Source organism: Mobula birostris, chromosome 21 (assembly GCF_030028105.1).
Source record: "Mobula birostris isolate sMobBir1 chromosome 21, sMobBir1.hap1, whole genome shotgun sequence".
Classification (NCBI taxonomy): domain Eukaryota; kingdom Metazoa; phylum Chordata; class Chondrichthyes; order Myliobatiformes; family Myliobatidae; genus Mobula; species Mobula birostris.
The window spans coordinates 16,118,571-16,138,095 of record NC_092390.1 but is presented as its reverse complement, the minus strand read 5'-3'; the positions used below and the strand labels follow the sequence as shown (position 1 = coordinate 16,138,095).

Here is a 19,525-nt window from a genome sequence, read left to right as displayed (position 1 = left end):
CAAACCACATTCTATGTCAGTGATAATAATTCTGATTCTGAGTAACTACATTGCATTTTGTAGACGATGTACACTGTAGCCACTGTGTACCAGTGATAGAGGAGCAAAGGTCAAAGGTCGATTATGGGACCGGTCAAACAGAGTCCTGGCAAAGGGTTCACCCCAAAAGTTGACTGTTTATTCCCTCCGCAGATGCTGCCTGACCTGCTGAGTTCCTCCAACATTTTGTGCGAGTTGCTCAAGATTTCCACTATCAGTAGAACCTCTTGTGTTTCGGGTGCTTTGGTCCTGGATAGGGTTGAACTTCATACAATATTGTGCTGCGTTCATCAGGCAAGTGAAGAGTGTTCCATCGCACTCCTGACCTGAGTCTCTTGCCACTTGGATGCCTTGGTGTATTGAAATGTTGTGGTGTGAGCCCCTGGCTATTTATGACTTTGGACGTTTCTAAATCATGGCCCTTTATTTAAAACATGCCAGCATCAGTAATTTCACAGTGGTATTATAGAAAGGACCCAGACACCCAGAACAGTTCAGAAGGCAGATGGCATCATTTAGGCCACTGCGCTGGGAACTCCTTGCACTGGATTTCATCTTAAGAATCTGGTTTATTATCACTGACGTATATTGTCCTGCTGAAGGGTCTCGGCCCAAAACGTCTTCTGTACTCTTTTCCATAAATTCTGCCTGGTCTGCCGAGTTCCTCCAACATTTTGTGTATGTTGCTTGGATTTCCAACATGTGAAGACTTCCTTGTGAAATTTGTTTTTTTTTGACAGCAGTACAATGCAATATATTTGAATAAACCTATAAATTACAATAAGAAATATATATAGTATAAAAAAATTAAATAGTACAAAAAGAAAGCAAAAATAGTGAGGAAATGTTTATGGGTTCATTGTCCGTTCAGAAATCTGATGGTAGAGGGAAAGAAGCTGTTCCTAGAGTGTTGAGTGTGTGTCTTCGGGCTCCTGTACCTCGTCTCTGATGAAGGGAAGGCATGTCCTGGATGGTGAAGGTCCTTAATGATGAATGCCGCTTTTTTGAGACATCGCCTTTTGAAGATGTCTTCAATGGTGGGCAGGCTTGTGCCCATGTTAGAACATGTGTTCCAGAGTGAAATACCTCAGATGCTCCAGTGTTGAATTGAAGATGCTAGAGATAGTAACTGAGTCATGCAGCATGGAAACAGGCCCTTCAGTCCATTCTGTCCATCCATCCATTCTAACCCCTTTTACCAGCACATGGTCTGTGGTCTTCTCTGCCATGGAGCTCATCCAGATACTGTTTAAATATCATGAGCATCTCTGTCTCCACCACTCTCTCAGGTAATCCACTTCTACATTCCCACCACCCTCTGAGTGAGAGGATTCTCACTGCTCAACTTAAACATGCCCTGTAGTTAAACACTATCTGTGACGGGGAAAGGTTTCTCACATACCCCACTCTGTCCTTATCTTCGTAATTCTGTATCACTCTACAAAGTTCATCCTGTCTGCCTCCTCCATTCCAAGAAAACCCAGCCCATCCTGTCTTTCCTTATAACTAAACTATTCCCTCCCAATGACATCCTGGAAATCTGCTCTGCACCCCCTCCAGTTCACTCATGTCCTTCCTATATCGTGGCAACCAGTATGGCCTAATCAGAGCTTTATAAAGCTGTACCGTTACCTCCGTGATCTTGTATCAGAACGCACAGTTCAAGTCCTTCAGCCCACGATATGCCGACTCTTAACCTACTCCAAGATCAATCTAACCTTTCCCTCCTACATAGCTCTCCATTTTTTTTGTAATCATCTAGGCGCATATCTAAAAGTTTCTTAAATGCCCTAGTGTCTCTGTCTCTGCCCCTACCATCACCCCTGAGCAGGGTGTTCCATGCACCCGTCCCTCTCTGTATAAAAAAAAACCCATCTCTGACATCCCCTCTATATTTTGCTCCAATCACCTTAAAAATATGCCTCCTCATACGAGCCATTTCCACCCTGGGAAACACTCTCGATCTATGCCTCTTATCATCTTGTACATCTCTTAGAATTTTGTACGCCTCTATCAAAGTTATCACCTTTACAGATCTCTGGACGTGCCTCAGAGTGCTTAGTAGATCAAGCAGCATCTGCAGGGAAAGGAGTAGTTAACATTTCATCTAGATGACGTTTAATCCAACTGTCCAAACCATTCTAATGAAAGGATACGGATCTGAAATGATCATTTTTCTTTCTCCACAGATGCTGACTGACGTGCTGAATATTTCCAGTATTTTCTTTATTTATTTCAAATTCTCGTCCTTGTCCATGTCCATGTCAGTTTGAATTTGCTTCTGTTGACACAGGTTTGCTGTTTGTGTTTTGTTTCCCCTAACTTGCCTGCAGCTGCTGCCTGGGATGGAGGGAACCTGATGGAGGGTTAACTTTTAGGGTGAAGTGAAATTTATTATCACTGTACACACATTACCATAAACTACCTTGAGATTCATTTTCATGTATTTACCGGAAAATAAAGAAATGCAATTGTATTTATGAAAAAATATACATGAACATAGAACAGTATAGCACAGTACAGGCCCTTCAGCCCATGACGTTGTGCCGACCCTTAAACCCTGCCTCCCATATAACCCCCCACCTTAAATTCCTCTATTTACCTGTCGAGTAGTCTCTTAAACTTCACTAGTGTATCTGCCTCCACCACTGACTCAGGCAGTGCATTCCACGCATCAACCACTCGCTGAGTAAAAAATCTTCCTCTAATATCCCCCTTGACCTTCCCACCCCTTACCTTAAAGCCATGTCCTCTTGTATTGAGCAGTGGTGCCCTGGGGAAGAGGCGCTGGCTGTCCATTCTATCTATTCCTCTTAATATCTTGTACACCTCTATCATGTCTCCTCTCATCCTCCTTCTCTCCAAAGAGTAAAGCCCTAGCTCCCTTCATCTCTGATCATAATGCATACTCTCTAAACCAGGCAGCATCCTGGTAAATCTCCTCTGTACCCTTTCCAATGCTTCCACATCCTTCCTTAAAGACTTACAAACAACCAATATGCAAAAGAAGTAGTATTGCACAAATGTAAAATAATAATAGTGACAACATGAATGGTAAATTGCTTGAAAGTGAGCCTGTAGATTGAGAACCAGTTCAGAGTTAAGGTGAGTGAAGTTACCCTTGCCGGTTCAGGAGGCTGATGTTAGTACAATCATAACTGTTCCAGAGCCTGGTAGTTAGGGTTGCCAACTGTCCCGTATATTGGGCTAAATTGGTTTGTCCCATATGGGACCGCCCTTGTCCCGTATTTACCCTGCTAAGGTAGAGCGTTCCTATAAAACCTTTCATGCTGAAATGGTGTAAAGCGAAGAAGCAATTACCATTAATTTATATGAGAAAATTTTTTGAGCGTTCCCAGACCCAAAAATAACCTACCAAATCATACCAAATAACATTAACATGTAGTAAAAGCAGGAAAGATATGATAAATACACAATCTATATAAAGTAGAAATAATGTATGTACAGTGTAGTTTCACTGAACAGAATCACTAAAACCGATTTGCAGAAAAAAAATCAGCATGTACAGGCTTGCGCACATCACGCATGCGCACACAGGTGCCCGTGCAAGACTTCATGGTCATGGTAGTCTACCTTGGGGTAAACACAAGTGTCCCGTATTTAACTGCTACTCTTGTCCCTTATTTGGGAGTGAGAAAGTTGGCAACCCTACTGGTAGTGTGGGACCAAAAACTCTTGTACCTCTTGCCCAAAGGTAGTAACGAGAAGAGAACATGACCTGGATGATGGGGGCCCATGATGATGGATGCTACTTTCTTGTGGCAGAGCTCCTTGTAAACGTGCTCAGTGGTGGGGAGAGCTTTGCCTGTGATGGACCGGGCTGTATCCGCCACTGTCTGTAGATTTCTCTGTTCCAGGGCACTGGTGATTCTCTACCAGGCTGTGATGCAGCCAGTTAGGATGCTGTCCATCTATAGAAGTTAGCAAAAGTTTTTGGTGACAGGCTGAATCAACGCAAAACTAAAAGGAAAATAGAGGCGCTGTTTTCTTTGTGCACTTTTGTGCTGGTATATTGTAGGAGGAAGGAGAGTCAAAGGTTTTGGAAGTGAATTCCAGAGTTCGAGAAAGCATGGCCAGTATTGGTGGAGCGGTTACATTCTGAGACCGAGAGGCTGGAATTGGAGGGTTGTGGAGAACTCAGAGGGTAGTTGGGTTGGAGGAAGATTGCGGGGGGACAGCGGGAAGGCCATTGGGGGGTGGGCTATGGATGAAGCAAGGGTTGTGTAAATGGAACAGGATTTCATGCTGCTGCAAGCAGTGAATTGCAACCTCCACTCCGATGTGTCAGTTGCTTTCCCCGAGCGCTGTTCTCCAGGCTTTCATCAGCAGAGCGTTTCTGTCCTTGGCAGGGGAGGGGGAGGGGAGAGCTACCAGGAGGACTGGTAATGAGCTCAGCTCAGCCAGCCAGTGATGGCAGAAATCTGAGCAGGGATTCCCCATGTACTTGGCTGAGAAATTGCCACATCGCGATGCCGTGTCCTAACTTGCACCATATCTCACTCACTTTTCAGCCACTGGCACACTGAAGTTAAGAACTATATTGCTTAAAAACCCTTTTGTTTTACTTATTCAGAGGATTTACATGTTACCGGACAGGCTGATGTTTATTATCTGTCCTTAGTAATTTGTTGCAAAGATTATGGAAAAAAAAATTACATAGCTACAGTAGAGGGTATTACTTTGTTTTCATTCACGCAGTGGCACAGCAGGTAGTGCTGCTGACTCACAGCTCCACAACCCCAAGTTCAATATTGATCTTGGTTCTGTCCATGTGGAGTTTGCATGCTCTTCAGGTGACTTTGTGGCTTAGCCCTGGCTGCTGTGCTTTCCTGCCCCATCCCAAAGACCTGTGGGTCGGTGGTAAACCGGCCTGGTATGGGGATGAGGGGCTGAATCTGAGGGGAGTTGCCTTGGATGTGGGGAGAGTGGGATCTGTGATTCTGTAAAAGAGCGTTTGATGATCAGTGTACAGTCGGGTCAATGGTATCTTAATTCTGTGTCGTGTGATCTCGAGAATATAATCAGTTTAATTTATAAACATCGCATTAGGCTAGTATTGCATCAAATTTTCATTCTCAAACAATACAGCTCAGTGAGAAGCCTTTCAACCCATGGTGGCTGGGCCGACCAGGGTGAAATTCCAAACTGAAGCCACCTGTTCCTCCATTCCCCGCCTATTCATGAACCTTCCTAAATGCCTCATAAACACGGCAAGTTTCATAGAAACCAACAGCACAACATATGTCAGCGATAATGTACATGATTCTGACCTTGCTGTCGTATCTACCACCTCACCTGGTAGCTCACTCCAGACACCATCCACTCTCTGTGTAAAGAAAACACTTGCCACGCAAATCTTTAAACTCTCCCCCTCTCACCTTAAAGCTGTGCTTTCTTTCCTTGACATTTGAACACTCTGAAAGAAGACTTTATAAACATCCGTCAGGTCACCGAACCTTCAGACAAAACCATTAAAGTTCTCCAACATCTCCTTGTAGCTAATATTCTCCAAACCAAGTAACATCTTGCTGAACCTCCTCTGCATGCTCTCCAAAGCCCTCATCCTTCCTGTAGTGGGGCAACCAGATCTGCACGCAGTACTCAAAGTTCAAGGTAAATGGTATTATCAAAGTATATATCGCCATATACAGGATTCATTTTCCTGTGGGCATACTCAGCAAATCTATAGAACAGTAACACTAACAGGATCAATGAAAGATCAACCAGAGTGCAGAAGTCAACAAACTGTGTAAATGCAAATATAAATAAATAGCAATAAATAACGAGAACATGAAATAATCAGGAAAAAAGTCCTTGAAGTGAGATCATTGGTTGTGGGATCATCTCAATGATGGGGCAAGTGAGTGTAATTATCCCTTTTTATTCAGGAGCCTGATGGTTGAGAGTTAGTAACTGTTCCTGAATCTGGTGGTGAGGACAAGCATAACTTGTATCTGTATCACAGTGGAGTAAAGGGAATTACAGAGGTACAAGAGAGGAGCTAGCCCATCTGGATTGGAGGAGGATACTGGCGGGGATGGTGACAGAGCAGAGATGGCTGAAGTTTCTGGGAATAGTTTACGAGTCACAGGATAGATATGTCTCACAAGGAAGAAGTTAAAATGAGTAAAAGGGAGGTGAAAGGTGATATTGGACTGCTGGAAAATGATGCTGGACTAGTAGTAATGGGGGACATGGAAATGGTGGATGAATGTAATAAGTACTTTGCATTAGTCTTTACTGTGGAAAACACTAGCAGTGTGCCAGAGGTCTGTGTGTGTCATGAAGCAGGAATGAGTGTCATTGCTATTACAAAGGAAAAAATGCAAGGCAGACTGTAAGGCCTTAGGGTGGGTAAGTCATCTGGACTTGATGGACTACATCCCAAAGTTCAGAGAGAGGTTGCTGAAGAGATAACAGGTGCATTGGTCATGGATCTTTCAAGAATCACTTGATTCTGGCATGGTCCCGGAGGACTGGAAGATTGCAAATATCACTCCACTCTTTAAGTAGGGAGGAAGGCAAAAGAAAGGAAATTACAAGCCAATTAGCCTAATAGAAACATAGAAACATGGAAAACCTACAGCACGATACAGGCCCTTCGGCCCACAAAGTTGTGCTGAATACGTCCCTATCTTAGAAATTACCAGGCTTAACCATAGCCCTGTATTTTTCTAAGCTCCATGTACCAATCTAAAAGTCTCTTTAAAAGACCCTATCGTATCTGCCTCCACCACCATTGCCGGCAGCCCATTCCACACACTCACCACTCTCTGTTCTTTTAAAAAAAACAACTTAACCCTGACATCTCTGTACCTACACCCCAGCACCTTAAACCTGTGCCCTCTTGTGGCAGCCATTTCAGCCCTGGGGAGAAAGCCTCTGACTATCCACATGATCAATGCCTCTTATCATCTTGTACACCTCTATCAGGTCACCTCTCATCCTTCGTCGCTCCAAGGAGAAAAGGCTGAGTTCACTCAACCTGTTTTCATAAGGTATGCTCCCCAATCCAGGCAACATCCTTGTAAATCTCCTCTGCATCCTTTCTATGGTTTCCACATCCTTCCTGTAGTGAGGAGACCAGAACTGAGCACAGTACTCCAAGTGGGGTCTGACCAGGGTCCTATATAGCTGCACCATTACCTCTCAGCTCCTAAATTCAATTCCACGATTGATGAAGGCCAATACACCATATGCCTTCTTAACCACAGAGTCAACCTGTGCAGCTGCTTTGAGTGTCCTATGGACTCGGACCCCAAGATCCCTCTGATATTCCACACTGCAAAGAGTCTTACCATTAATACTAAATTCTGCCATCATATTTGACCTACTAAAATGAACCACTTCACACTTATCTGGGTTGAACTCCATCTGCCACTTCTCAGCCCAGTTTTGCATCGTATCAATGTCCGGCTGTAACCTCTGACAGCCCTCCACACTATCCACAACACCTCCAACCTTTGTGTCATCAGCAAACTTACTAACCCATCCTTCCACTTCCTCATCCAGGTCATTTATAAAAATCACAAAGAGTAAGGGTCCCAGAACAGATCCCCTGGGGCACATCAGTGGTCACCGACCTCCATGCAGAATATGACCTGTCTACAACCACTCTTTGCCTTCTGTGGGCAAGCCAGTTCTGGATCCACAAAGTAGTGTCCCCATGGATCCCATGCCTCCTTACTTTCTGAATAAGCCTTGTATGGGGTACCTTATCAAATGTCTTGCTGAAATCCATATACACTACATCTACTGCTCTTCCTTCATCAATGTGTTTAGTCACATCCTCAAAAAATTCAATCGAGCTCATAAGGCATGGCCTGCCCTTGACAAAGCCATGATGACTATTCCTAATCATATTATACCTCTCCAAATGTTCATAACTCCTGCCTCTCAGGATCTTCTCCATGAACTTACCAACCACTGAAGTAAGACTCACTGGTCTATAATTTCCTGGGCTTTCTCTACTCCCTTTCTTAAATAAGGGAACAACATTTGCAACCCTCCAATCCTCCGGAACCTCTCCTGTCCCCATTGATGATGCAAAGATCATTGCCAGAGGCTCAGCAATCTCCTCCCTCGCCTCTCACAGTAGCCTAGGGTACTTCTCATCAGGTCCTGGCAATTTATCCAACTTGATGCTTTCCAAAAGCTCCAGCACATCCTCTTTCTTAATATCTACGTGCTCAAGCTTTTCAGTCCACTGCAAGTCATCACTACAATCACCAAACAACAGGAATTCTGCAGATGCTGGAAATTCAAGCAACACACATCAAAGTTGCTGGTGAACGCAGCAGGCCAGGCAGCATCTCTAGGAAGAGGTGCAGTCGACGTTTCAGGCCGAGACCCTTCGTCAGGACTAACGAAGGGTCTCGGCCTGAAACGTCGACTGCACCTCTTCCTAGAGATGCTGCCTGGCCTGCTGCGTTCACCAGCAACTTTGATGTGTGTTACTACAATCATCAAGATCCTTTTCCATAGTGAACACTGGTGAAGTATTCATTAAGTACCTCTGCTATTTCCTCCGGTTCCATACACACTTTCCCACTATCACACTTGATAGGTCCTATTCTTTCATGTCTTATCCTCTTGCTCTTCACATACTTGTAGAATGCCTTGTGGTTTTCTTTAATTCTGCCTGCCAAGGCCTTCTCATGGCCCTTCTGGCTCTCCTAATTTCCTCCTTAAGCTCCTTCCTGTTAGCCTTATAATCTTCTAGATCTCTAACTTTACCTAGCTCTCTGAACCTTTTGTAAGCTTTTCTTCTTGACTAGATTTATTACAGCCTTTGTACACCACGGTTCCTGTACTCTACCATAACTTCCCTGTCTCATTGGAATCTCAGTGGTTGGGAAAGTGTTGGAGTCTATTATTAAGGATGAGGTTTCAAGGTACTTGGAGACTAATGATAGAATAGGCATGGTTTCTGTAAAGGGAAATCTTGCCTGACAAATCAGTTAGAGTTCCTCAAGGAGGTAGCAAGTAGGGTGGACAAAGGAGAGGCAGTGGTTGCAGGAAATATACTGGCATGGATAGAGGAATGGCTGACAGGCAGGAGGCAATGAGTGGGAATAAAAGGGGCCTTTTCTGGTTGGCTGCTGGTGACTAGTGGTGTTACTCAAGGGTCGGTATTGGGATTGATGCTTTTCACATTGTTTTGGCATTGATTTAGATAATGGAATTGATGGCTTTGTGGCAAAGTTTGTGGATGATACGAAGATAGGTGGAGGGGTAGATGGTGCTGGGGAAGCAAAGCGATTGCAGCAGGTCTCAGACAAAGTGGCAGATGGAATACAGTGTTGGGAAATGTATGATAATTCATTTTGGTAAAAGGAACAAAAGTGCGGACTATTATCTAAATGGGGGGAAGGTTCAAACATCAGAGGTGCAGAGTCTTGTGCAAGACACCCAGAAGATTAATTTACAGCTTGGGTCTGTGGTAAAGAAGGCAGATGCAATGTTGGCATTTATTTCAGGGGGAACAGAATATAAAAGCAAGGAGATAATGCTGAAGCTTTACAAGACACTAGTCAGGATGCCTTTGGAGTATTGTCAACAGTTTGGGGCCCCGTATCTCAGAAAGGATGTGTTTTCATTGGAGACAGTCCAGAGGAGGTTTATGAGGATAATTCTGGGAATGAAGGGAAGAACGTATGAAGGGAGGAACATTTGGCAGCTTTGGGCCTGTACTCACTGGAATTTAGAAAAAATGCAGGGGGATCTCATTGAAACCTACTAAATGTTGAAAGGACTAGATAGGGTGGCTGTGGAGAGAATGTTTCCTATGGTGGGGTTATTGAGAACTGGAAGCACAGCCTCGAAATTTAGGGACAACCCTTCAGAACAGAGGTAATGGGGAATTTTTTGAGCCAGAGAGTAGTGAATCTGTGAAATGCTTTTCCATAGACTGTGGTGGAGGCCAAATCTGCAGGTATATTTAAGGTGGAAGTTGATTGTTTCCTGATCGGTCAGGGCATCAAAGGATATGGCAGGGAGGCAGGTGTTTAGGGTTGAGTGGGATTTGGGATTAGCCATGGTGGAATGGTGGAGCAGACTCGATGGACTAAATGGCCTAATTCTGCTCCTATGTCTTATGGAGTCCTGAAGCTGATGGCAGCAGTGAGAAGAGAACTTGGCCTGTGAGTGTGACCTAACAACCATACCGCTGCAATATAAATTCCTGACTTCTGTACACAACATCCCGACTGATGGAGGCAAGTGGACCATCTTGTCTTCATTACCAACTTATCTACTTGTGTGGCCACTTTCAGGGAGCTATCAACGTAGACCCCAAGATCTCTCTGTACACCAATGGGAGCAGTTTCCAAATTCTGTCTACACTGTGTGAAGAAGTTTGTTTTGAATTTCTTGTTGGACTTACAAGTATCCATTTTAGCTGATGGTCCTCTTGCTTTGAGCAACACAGACAAAATGCTGGAGAAACTCAGCGAGTCAGGCAGCATCTCTGGAGGGGAATGAACATTTGACATTTCAGGCTGAGACCCTTCATTAGGACTGAAAAGGAAGAGGGCAGGAGCCAGTATAAGGAGGTAGGGGAGGAGAAGGAGGAGTACAAGCTGGCAGGTGAGACTAGGTTAAGGGGGAAGTTGGGTAGGTGGGGAATGGAGGGATGAATTAAGAAGCTGGGAGGGGTTAAGTGGTATAGGGTTGAGAAGAAGGAATTTGATAGGAGAGGAAAGTGGACAGTGGGCCACTTATTTGTAAGTATACAGCATTCAATTGCACCATACTGGTCTGATCGACCTTCTGTCTTTGTCCACAACAGCAGAGACATCTTCTTTCAATGGTATGGGAGCCTGGTGAGAGCACCTTTGGGATACTGCAGCTCAGTCTGGTCCACTACAGTACTTGGGGTGAAGGCTTACCAGACAGATTTCTGAGATGGTGGGTTTGTCAGGAAGAGAAGTGATTTTGCGTAAGCACAGAAAGTTCCTCCATCTTTTAAAGCACTCCTTACCTCCTCTTTAAATACCACCATGTTTCAGCTTCCATGAACCACTGGTAGAGACTTCCAGACAGCCGTTTCTCTTGAGCTGAAGGGCTCAAGAACATGTCAGCTGTTCCCTCAAAGTGGTAGAGTCAAAGAGCAATGCAGTACAGACGCAGGCCTTTGGGCCCAACCAGTCCATGCTGTCTCCCTGCCCACTCAGTTAGACCCAATTACCTGTGCTTAGCCCATATCTCAACAGGTCACTCCCCTCCACATACCTAACCAAGTGCTTCTTCAAGGACACTATTGTACCTGCCTCAACCATTTCCTCGGGCAGCTTGTTCCGTATACCCACCACCCTCCGTTGCTTCTTGGGGACATTTTAAATCTTTCTACTCTTACCCTAAACCTACACCCCTGGTTTTGGACTCCTCTACCCTGCGGAAAACACTATCACAATCTATTATTTCATTATTTCAAACACTTCTATAAGGTTGCCCTTCATTCTCTTCTTCTAGGAATTAAGACCAAGCCAGCCTCTCCCTATAACTCACAGGCCCTCTGTTCCTGGTAACATCCTTGTAAATCTTCGCTGCACTCTTTCCAATCTTTCGAACCATGTCTTTCCTTTAACAGGGTGACCAAAACTGTAAACAGTAGCCTCACCAATGTGTTTTAAAAAAAACAGCTGCAAATTAATGTCCCAACTTCTATTCTCAATGCCCTGACTGATGAAGGCCAGTGTGACAAAATGCCTTATCACCACATTGTCTACCTGTGATACCATTTTCAATGAATTTGTACTCTCAGGTCCATTACGCTCTCTGGTGCCATACCATTCATTTTCATGCCAAAGTGATTGTCACTATATACGTGCCTGCACAGGTGCAAATATAACTTCCTTGCAGCAGCCTTGTGGGCACATAACAGCATAAAAGCAGCATTCACAAGGAAAAAAAAACATAAATTAAACAATTTTTAACGAGAAGACTCAATTAGAACAACAACAAAGTCCATTTTAGAGTCATATGGTCAATGTATTGTGGAGCTGTAGTAATTAGTGTTGTTTCAGGAACCAAATGGTTGTAGGGAAGTAGCTGTTCTTGAACCTGGTGGTTTGGGGCATCTCCTGCCCAATGGTATCTGTGAGATGGCATGGCCCAGATGTTGGGGATCTTCAATGGAAGTTGCCTCCTGTAGATATGACTGATGGTGGGGAGGGAGGTGCCTGTGATGTATTGGGTAGAGTCCACGACTCTGTGCAGCTTTTTGCATTCCTACGCATTCAAGTGCCATACCAGATCATGGTGCAGCCATCATGCTGTGCAGCAGATTGTAGTATCTTCATCTAATTAGATAGGGGTTGATCTTTCACTTTAGGACAGTTTCCTGCACTAACCTTTGATTCCTGCAATACCTAAAAATCTACCAGTGTCTGCTTGATACTTGAAGTTCTGTGGGCAGTCTGGTTGCCTCACTATAGGAAGGACGTGGAAGCTTTAGAGAGGGTGCAGAGGAGACTTAGCAGGATGCTGCCTGCATTAGAGAGCCTGTCTTGTTAGGATAGGTTGAGTGAGCGTGAGAGGCGATGATAGAGGTGAACAAAATGATAAGGAGCATACATAGAGTGCAGAGACATCACTCTTCTCCCAGAGTAGCAATGGCCAATACCAGATGACATCTGTTTAAGGCAGGTGGCGGAAAGTTTAGGGGATATGTCAGAGGTAGGTTTTTTTTTTACACAGAGTGGGGTGGGTGTCTGGAATGCACTGCTGGGTCAGTGGTAGAGGCAGATACATTTGGGACATTTTAAAAGAGTCTTGGATAGGCACATGGATGGAAGAAAACAGGAGGGTTGTGGGCTGTGTAGGCAGGAATGATAGATTGATCGTGAAGTTGTTTAAAAGGTCAGCACAACACAGTGGGCTGAAGGGCCTGTATGGTGCTGTACTGTTCTTTGGTTGTATTCAGTGAGGATGGGCTAGCAATTTCAGTGACCCACTACCCCCTGGGCAAAGACATTTCTACCATAGGTGGACAGTGATCCCCAGTTCTGAATATCCAGCCGGGGGAGTATCGACTCACGGACACAGCTGGTGAAACTGCAAATGGAGCAGAGCCCTTTGGGGAAACCGGTTGCTCATTGCAGTCAGTTCCCAAGGCAACGCCATGCGGTAGACAAGCTCAAGCTCTGTACTGTCGGTTTAGCTTCTGTAATCAGAAACACAACATTCTGCAGATGCTGCAAATCTTGAGCAACACACACAAAACGTTGGAGGAACTGAGCAGCAACTATGGAAATGGATAAACAGTTGACATATTGTGTATCACCAGAGTGGGACAGAATCCAGAATGAGACGGTGGGGGGAGGAAAAGGAGTACAAACTGGCAGATGACAGGTGAAAGACAAACATAAGGAAGTCTGCAGATGCTGAAAATCCAAAGCAACACACACAAAATGCTGGAGGAACTCAGCTGTACAAGCGGCATCTATGAAAAAGAGTAAACAGTCGAAGTTTCAGGCTGAGACCTTTCATCAGGATTGAGAAGGAAGGGGGAAGATGCCAGAATAAAAAGGTGGGTTGAGACCAGATTTGGGGGAGGGAATGAAGTGAGAAAATGGAGGTGATGGGTGGAAGAGATAAAGGGCTGAAGGAAAAGCAATCTGCTTGGAGAGGACAGTGGACCATGGAGAAAAAGGAAGGAGGAGGGGTCCCGGAGAGAGATGGTGGGCTGGTGAGGAGAAGAGAAGGTGTGAAAGGGGAACCGGAATAGAAATTGGGAAAAAGAAAGGAGGAGAGAAATTAATAGAAATTGGAGAAATCGATGTTGAAGCCATCAGGTTGGAGTCTACCCAGATGATATGAGCTGTGGCTCCTGCAGTCTGAGGAGTCAGACAGCACAGAAACATAGAAAACCTACAGCACAATACAGGCCCTTCGGCCCACAAAGTTGTGCCGAGCATGTCCCTACCTTAGAAATTACTAGGGTTACCCATAGCACTCTATTTTTCTGAGCTCTATGTACCTATCCAAAACTCTCTTTTAAGAGCCTATTGTATCCGCCTCCACCACCAGTGCCGGCAGCCTATTCCACACACTCACCACTCTCTGCATAAAAAAACTTACCCCTGACATCTCATCTGTACCTACTCCCAAGCACCTTAAACCTGTGCCCTCTTGTGGCAGCCATTTCAGCCGTGGGAAAAAGCCTCTGACTATCCACATGATCAATGCCTCCCATCATCTTGTACACCTCGATCAGGTCACCTCTCATCCTCCGTCGCTCCAAGGAGAAAAGGCCGAGTTCACTGAATTTGTCTTCATGAGGCATGCTCCCCAATCAAAGCAACATCCTTGTAAATCTCCTCTGCACCCTTTCTATGGTTTCCACATCCTTCCTGTAGTGAGGCGACCAGAACTGAGCACAGTACTCCAAGTGGGGTCTGACCAGGGTCCTATATAGCTGTAGCATTACCTCTCGGCTCTTAAATTCAATTCCACGATTGATGAAGGCCAATACACCATATGCCTTCTTAACCACAGAGTTAACCTGCGCAGCTGCTTTGAGCGTCCATGGACTCGGACCCCAAGATCCCTCTGATCCTCCACACTGCCAAGAGTCTTAACATTAATACTATATTCTGCCATCATATTTGACCTACAAAAATGAACCACTTCACACTTATCTGGGTTGAACTCCATCTGCCACTTCTCAGCCCAGTTTTGCATCCTATCAATGTCCGGCTGTAACCTCTGACAGCCCTCCACACTATCCACAACACCCCCAACCTTTGTGTCATCAGCAAACTTACTAACCCATCCCTCTACTTCCTCATCCAGGTCATTTATAAAAATCATGAAGAGAAAGGGTCCCAGAACAGATCCCTGAGGCACACCACTGGTCACCGATATCCATGCAGAGTATGACCTGCCTACAACCACGCATTGCCTTCTGTGGGCAAGCCAGTTCTGGATCCACAAAGCAATGTCCCCTTGGATCCCATGCTTCCTTACTTTCTCATAAGCCTTGCATGGGGTACCTTATCAAATGCCTTGCTGAAATCCATATGCACTACATCTACTGCTGTTCCTTCATCAATGTGTTTAGTCACATCCTCAAAAAATTCAATCAGGCTCGTAAGGCATGACCTGCCCTTGACAAAGCCATGCCGACTATTCCTAATCATATACCTCTCCAAATGTTTATAAATCCTGCCTCTTAGGATCTTCTCCATCAACTTACCAACCACTGAAGTAAGACTCACTGGTCTATAATTTCCTGGGCTATCTCTACTTCCTTTCTTGAATAAAGGAACAACATCTGAAACCCTCCAATCCTCTGGAACCTCTCCCATCCCCATTGATGATGATGCAAAGATCATTGCCAGAGGCTCAGCAATCTCCTGCCTCGCCTCCCACAGAAGCTTGGGGTACATCTCATCCGGTCTCGGCGACTTGTCCAACTTGATGCTTTCCAAAAGCTCTAGCACATCCTCTTTCTTAATATCTACATGCTCAAGCTTTTCTGTCCGCTGCAAGTCATCACTACAATCACCAAGATCCTTTTCCATAGTGAATACTGAAGTAAAGTATTCATTAAGTACCTCTGCTATTTCCTCCCGTTCTATACACACTTTCCCACTGTCACACTTGATAGGTCCTATTCTTTCACGTCTTATCCTCTTGCTCTTCACATATTTGTAGAATGCCTTGGGGTTTTTCTTAATCCTGCTCGCCAAGGCCTTCTCATGGCCCCTTCTGGCTCTCCTAATTTCCTCCTCCTCCTTCCTATTAGCCTTATAATCTTCTAGATCTCTAACTTTACCTAGCTCTCTGAACCTTTTGTAAGCTTTTCTTCTTGACTAGATTTATTACAGCCTTTGTACACCACGGTTCCTGTATCCCACCATAACTTCCCTGTCTTATTGGTATGTACCTATGCAGAACTCCACACAAATATCCCCTGAACGTTTGCCACATTTCTTCCGTACCTTTCCCTGAGAACATCTGTTCCCAATTTAAGCTTCCAAGTTCCTGCCTGATAGCCTCATAATTCCCCTTACTCCAATTAAATGCTTTCCTAACTTCTCTGTTCCTATCTCTCTCCAATGCTATTGTAAAGGAGATAGAATTATGATCACTATCTCCAAAATGCTCTCCCACTGAGAGATCTGACACTTGACCAGGTTCATTTCCCAATACCAGATCAAGTACAGCCTCTCCTCTTGTTGGCTTATCTACAAATTGTGTCAAGAAACCTTCCTGAACACACCTAACAAACTCCACCCCATCTAAACCCCTTGCTCTAAGGAGATGCCAATCGGTATTTGGGAAATTGACATCTCCCACCACGACAACTCTGTTATTATTACACCTTTCCAGGATCTGTTTCCCTATCTGCTCCTCGATATCCCTGTTACTATTGGACGGCCTATTTACCCAGTAGAGTTATTGACCCCTTCCTGTTCCTAACCTCCACCCACAGAGACTCCGTAGACAATCTCTCCATGACATCCATCTTTCTTGCAGAGGTGACACTATCCCATAGCATCTATGAGTTCATCAAGATGGAAGGTCTCAGGCCGAAATGTCGACTGTTTATTCCCCTCTATAGATGATTCCCGACATATTGAGTTCCCCCAGCATGTTTGGGAACCGTGTCAGTATCTAATATGACATGAAGTGGAAGTTGTGAAGGGATAGCTGGGTGTGTGCACAGTCCAGGGAGAATAAGGTAGGTGTTGAGAGGGGTTATTGTCGGGGTGGGGGGTTCTGTGTTGTTGAGGTGTGCAGTGGCTGGGTGGTTTGGCGAAAGTGTGGGGTTAGGGAGGCAGTGGGTTAGCTGGTGTGAAAACGTTGTGGACAAGTGAGATGGAGAGAGAACATGACGCGGAGAGTGTGGGAATGATCTCTGGAATGTGGTGGGATGCCTCGGGTCTTTTCCTGGGCGGACAACATTCTGTAAGTGGGATGGTCAGGAGCTGCAATGTGAAGAAGCTGGCTCTGTGAAATTATTTGTCAGAAATTATTTGTCAGAGGTAGGATCTTTGAATCGGAGATTTAGGGCAGAGATTAATTACCCAACTGCTACAGCTGCACAGTTGGGCCCCAGTTACCATGGAGACAAACGTGATGGTGTTCATTGAGGTGAACTCTCTATTTCCTCTGTTCTGTTTTAGAATGTGATCTGCCCCTCCCTCTCATTTACTTAGTTGTCTCTCTCAGTTTAATTTCTACCCTCTGCACTTCTGGCTGAGCTGATCCCCAGCCAGCCCTGTCGAAGGGGAGGGCACTTGTCACTGGCTGAGCCTGCCTCATCTCCCTCCGGCTCAGTGGGCAGCTCCCCCTTACCCTGAGCTGCATTGCCTCCCCCTCCCCCCACACTGTGTCTATTGCTTGTTTACTTAAGCACATCACCCCTACTGGGGCGGGGGGGTTATATAGGCCGCTGACAGCAACTCGGACGGGTCCTGGGCCAGTCTTTCAAGTTGTCCCCAAGTGTAGCCCATCTTCGAAGATCCTTCCTCTCCCAGGGATGAGGTCTTTGGAGCTCTGGTTGCTGTTTCTGTAGCTCTGGGGGGGGTTTGCTCAGCTCCCCCCCCCCGCCCCCCCCCCCCCCGCAGCCAGTCTTGGGACTGTCCATGGCGCAGTCTGAATCTTTTGCCCTTGGTCCTGAGCAAAGTAATGTTGCAGCTCAGTAAACCCTTGGTTAGACCACTCTTGGCTTATTGGTTCATTGCTGGTCATTATAGGGACGATGTGGAAGCTTTAGAGAGGCTGCAGAGGAGATTTACCAGGATTCTGCCTGGATTAGAGAGCATGTTTTATGAGGATAGTTTGAGGAAGCTAGGAAGCTTTGGAGTGAAAGAGGGAGAGACGTGACTTGAAAGAGGAGTATGAAATGATTAGAGGCATAGATCGAGTGGACAGCCAGCACCTTTTTGCCACAGGCAACTGTGGAGACCAAGTCATTTAAAGTAGAGGTTGATAGATTGGTCAGGGCATGAAGGAATATGGGGAGAAGGCAGGGGTTTGGGACTGTGAGGGAAATGGACCAACCGTGATGAAATGATGAAGCGGTGGAGACGGTGTGAATGGAATGAAGGAATGTAGAGAGAGTTGGATATAGCAAGGGAGTGTGGTGATTGTGTCTTTTGATTTGGGGAAAAGGTGGCTGAGTAGTTAATGGGTCCATTGAACAAAACAGCCTGGACCACATTGCCCAAGCAGCTGGTGCCAGTTTCCTGTGTTCGGTCCGTATCTCTCTAAAACCTGCCCCTACATGTACCTGTCCAGGTGCTGCTTAAATGGTGCCAGTTTGCCTCAACCACCTCCTCTGACATCTCATTCCATACACTCACCACCCTGAAAACATGGTCTCTCAGTTCCCTTTCATATCTTTACCCTCACTGTAATTCTATACGCCCTGGTTCTGGGGAAAAGACTGTTACCATCCACCTTATTCATGCCTCCCCTAATTTTAAAAGCCTCTGTAAGATCACTCCTTATGCTCTTACATTCTAGAGAAAAAAGATCTAGCCTAGACAACGTCTCCCTAACACTCCTCCAACGACTCTGTCCTGACAATGTTCTTGTACATCTTTTCTGCACTCTTTCCTATAACAGGGTGACCAAGACCATAGACACCACTCCAACTTTGGCCTCACTAATTGCTTCTACAGCTATAACATAAATGTCCCAACTCCTATGCCCTCTCTCCCCCATGACACTGTTTTCAATAAAGCATAACTTTTCTACTCCTAGGTCCAAATGTTACGTTCCACCCCCTAGTACTCTTCCATTCATAGTACAAGTCCGTTACTGGTTTGGCTTTCCAAAATGCACTACTTCAGAATCAGAATCAGTTTTAATATCACCAGCATATGACATGAAATTTATTGTCTTTGCAGCAGCAGTACAATGCAACCAGTCTCTCCCGGTTCTGTGTGCGAGAGGCTCTGCAGTGCGATCCAGCTGTTATCAGCAGCATGCCAGGCGTTTGCGGTTTTCCTGAGGACGCCTGTGAGGAGTCGTACCCGCCCTGGAGGCCATCTTTCCCCCCCGCCCCCCACTCCATTCCTGCTTTATCATGCCGCCTCAGTGGTGGGCAGACTGATATGACATGAGCTCTTCCTCCTATGGGATCCCCTCCCCAGGCAGTTAGTCCAATGCTGGCGGAGAAACTCGGCCACCCCTCCCTTTCGCGCTCCACCCACACACTCTACGCTGCCCAACGCACAACGGTTGGAGCAGGAGGAAGCGACCTACACTTGCTCATCCCAAGCGCAGGCTTGATCCTGGGCAAGACAGCATCACATTCCTCCAGTTCTGAAACCACCTCGGCTTTCATTAAAAGGGAGAGTGTGGAAGGGAGTGATGGAAGAGCAAATTGGGGATCAAGGTACGTAACCAGCTTGGAGCCTTCCAGCTCCCCCCACCTCACTGCTGTGCGGTTGGTACTGACCTTACGGAGGACCAGCCTCAGGCCGTGCTAGAGCGAGAGGCTGAA

At 45.6% G+C, this 19,525-nt stretch overlaps 1 protein-coding gene across 3 annotated transcripts in view; it reads left to right on the top strand.

Annotated features, from left to right (window-relative positions):
- LOC140185620 (LIM domain-binding protein 1) overlaps window positions 1–19,525 on the top strand; it is a 105,949-nt gene that overhangs the window by 18,759 nt on the left and 67,665 nt on the right. Inside the window, exon 1 of one of the 3 annotated variants that reach the window (XM_072239037.1) lies at window positions 19,251–19,417. The exons of the other annotated variants lie outside the window; for them this stretch is intronic. Within the exon in view, the coding sequence (XP_072095138.1) occupies window positions 19,393–19,417 (25 nt within the window). The 5' untranslated portion in view covers window positions 19,251–19,392. Of the gene's footprint in view, window positions 1–19,250; window positions 19,418–19,525 lie in introns of those variants that run through there. 3 annotated transcript variants of the gene reach the window in all.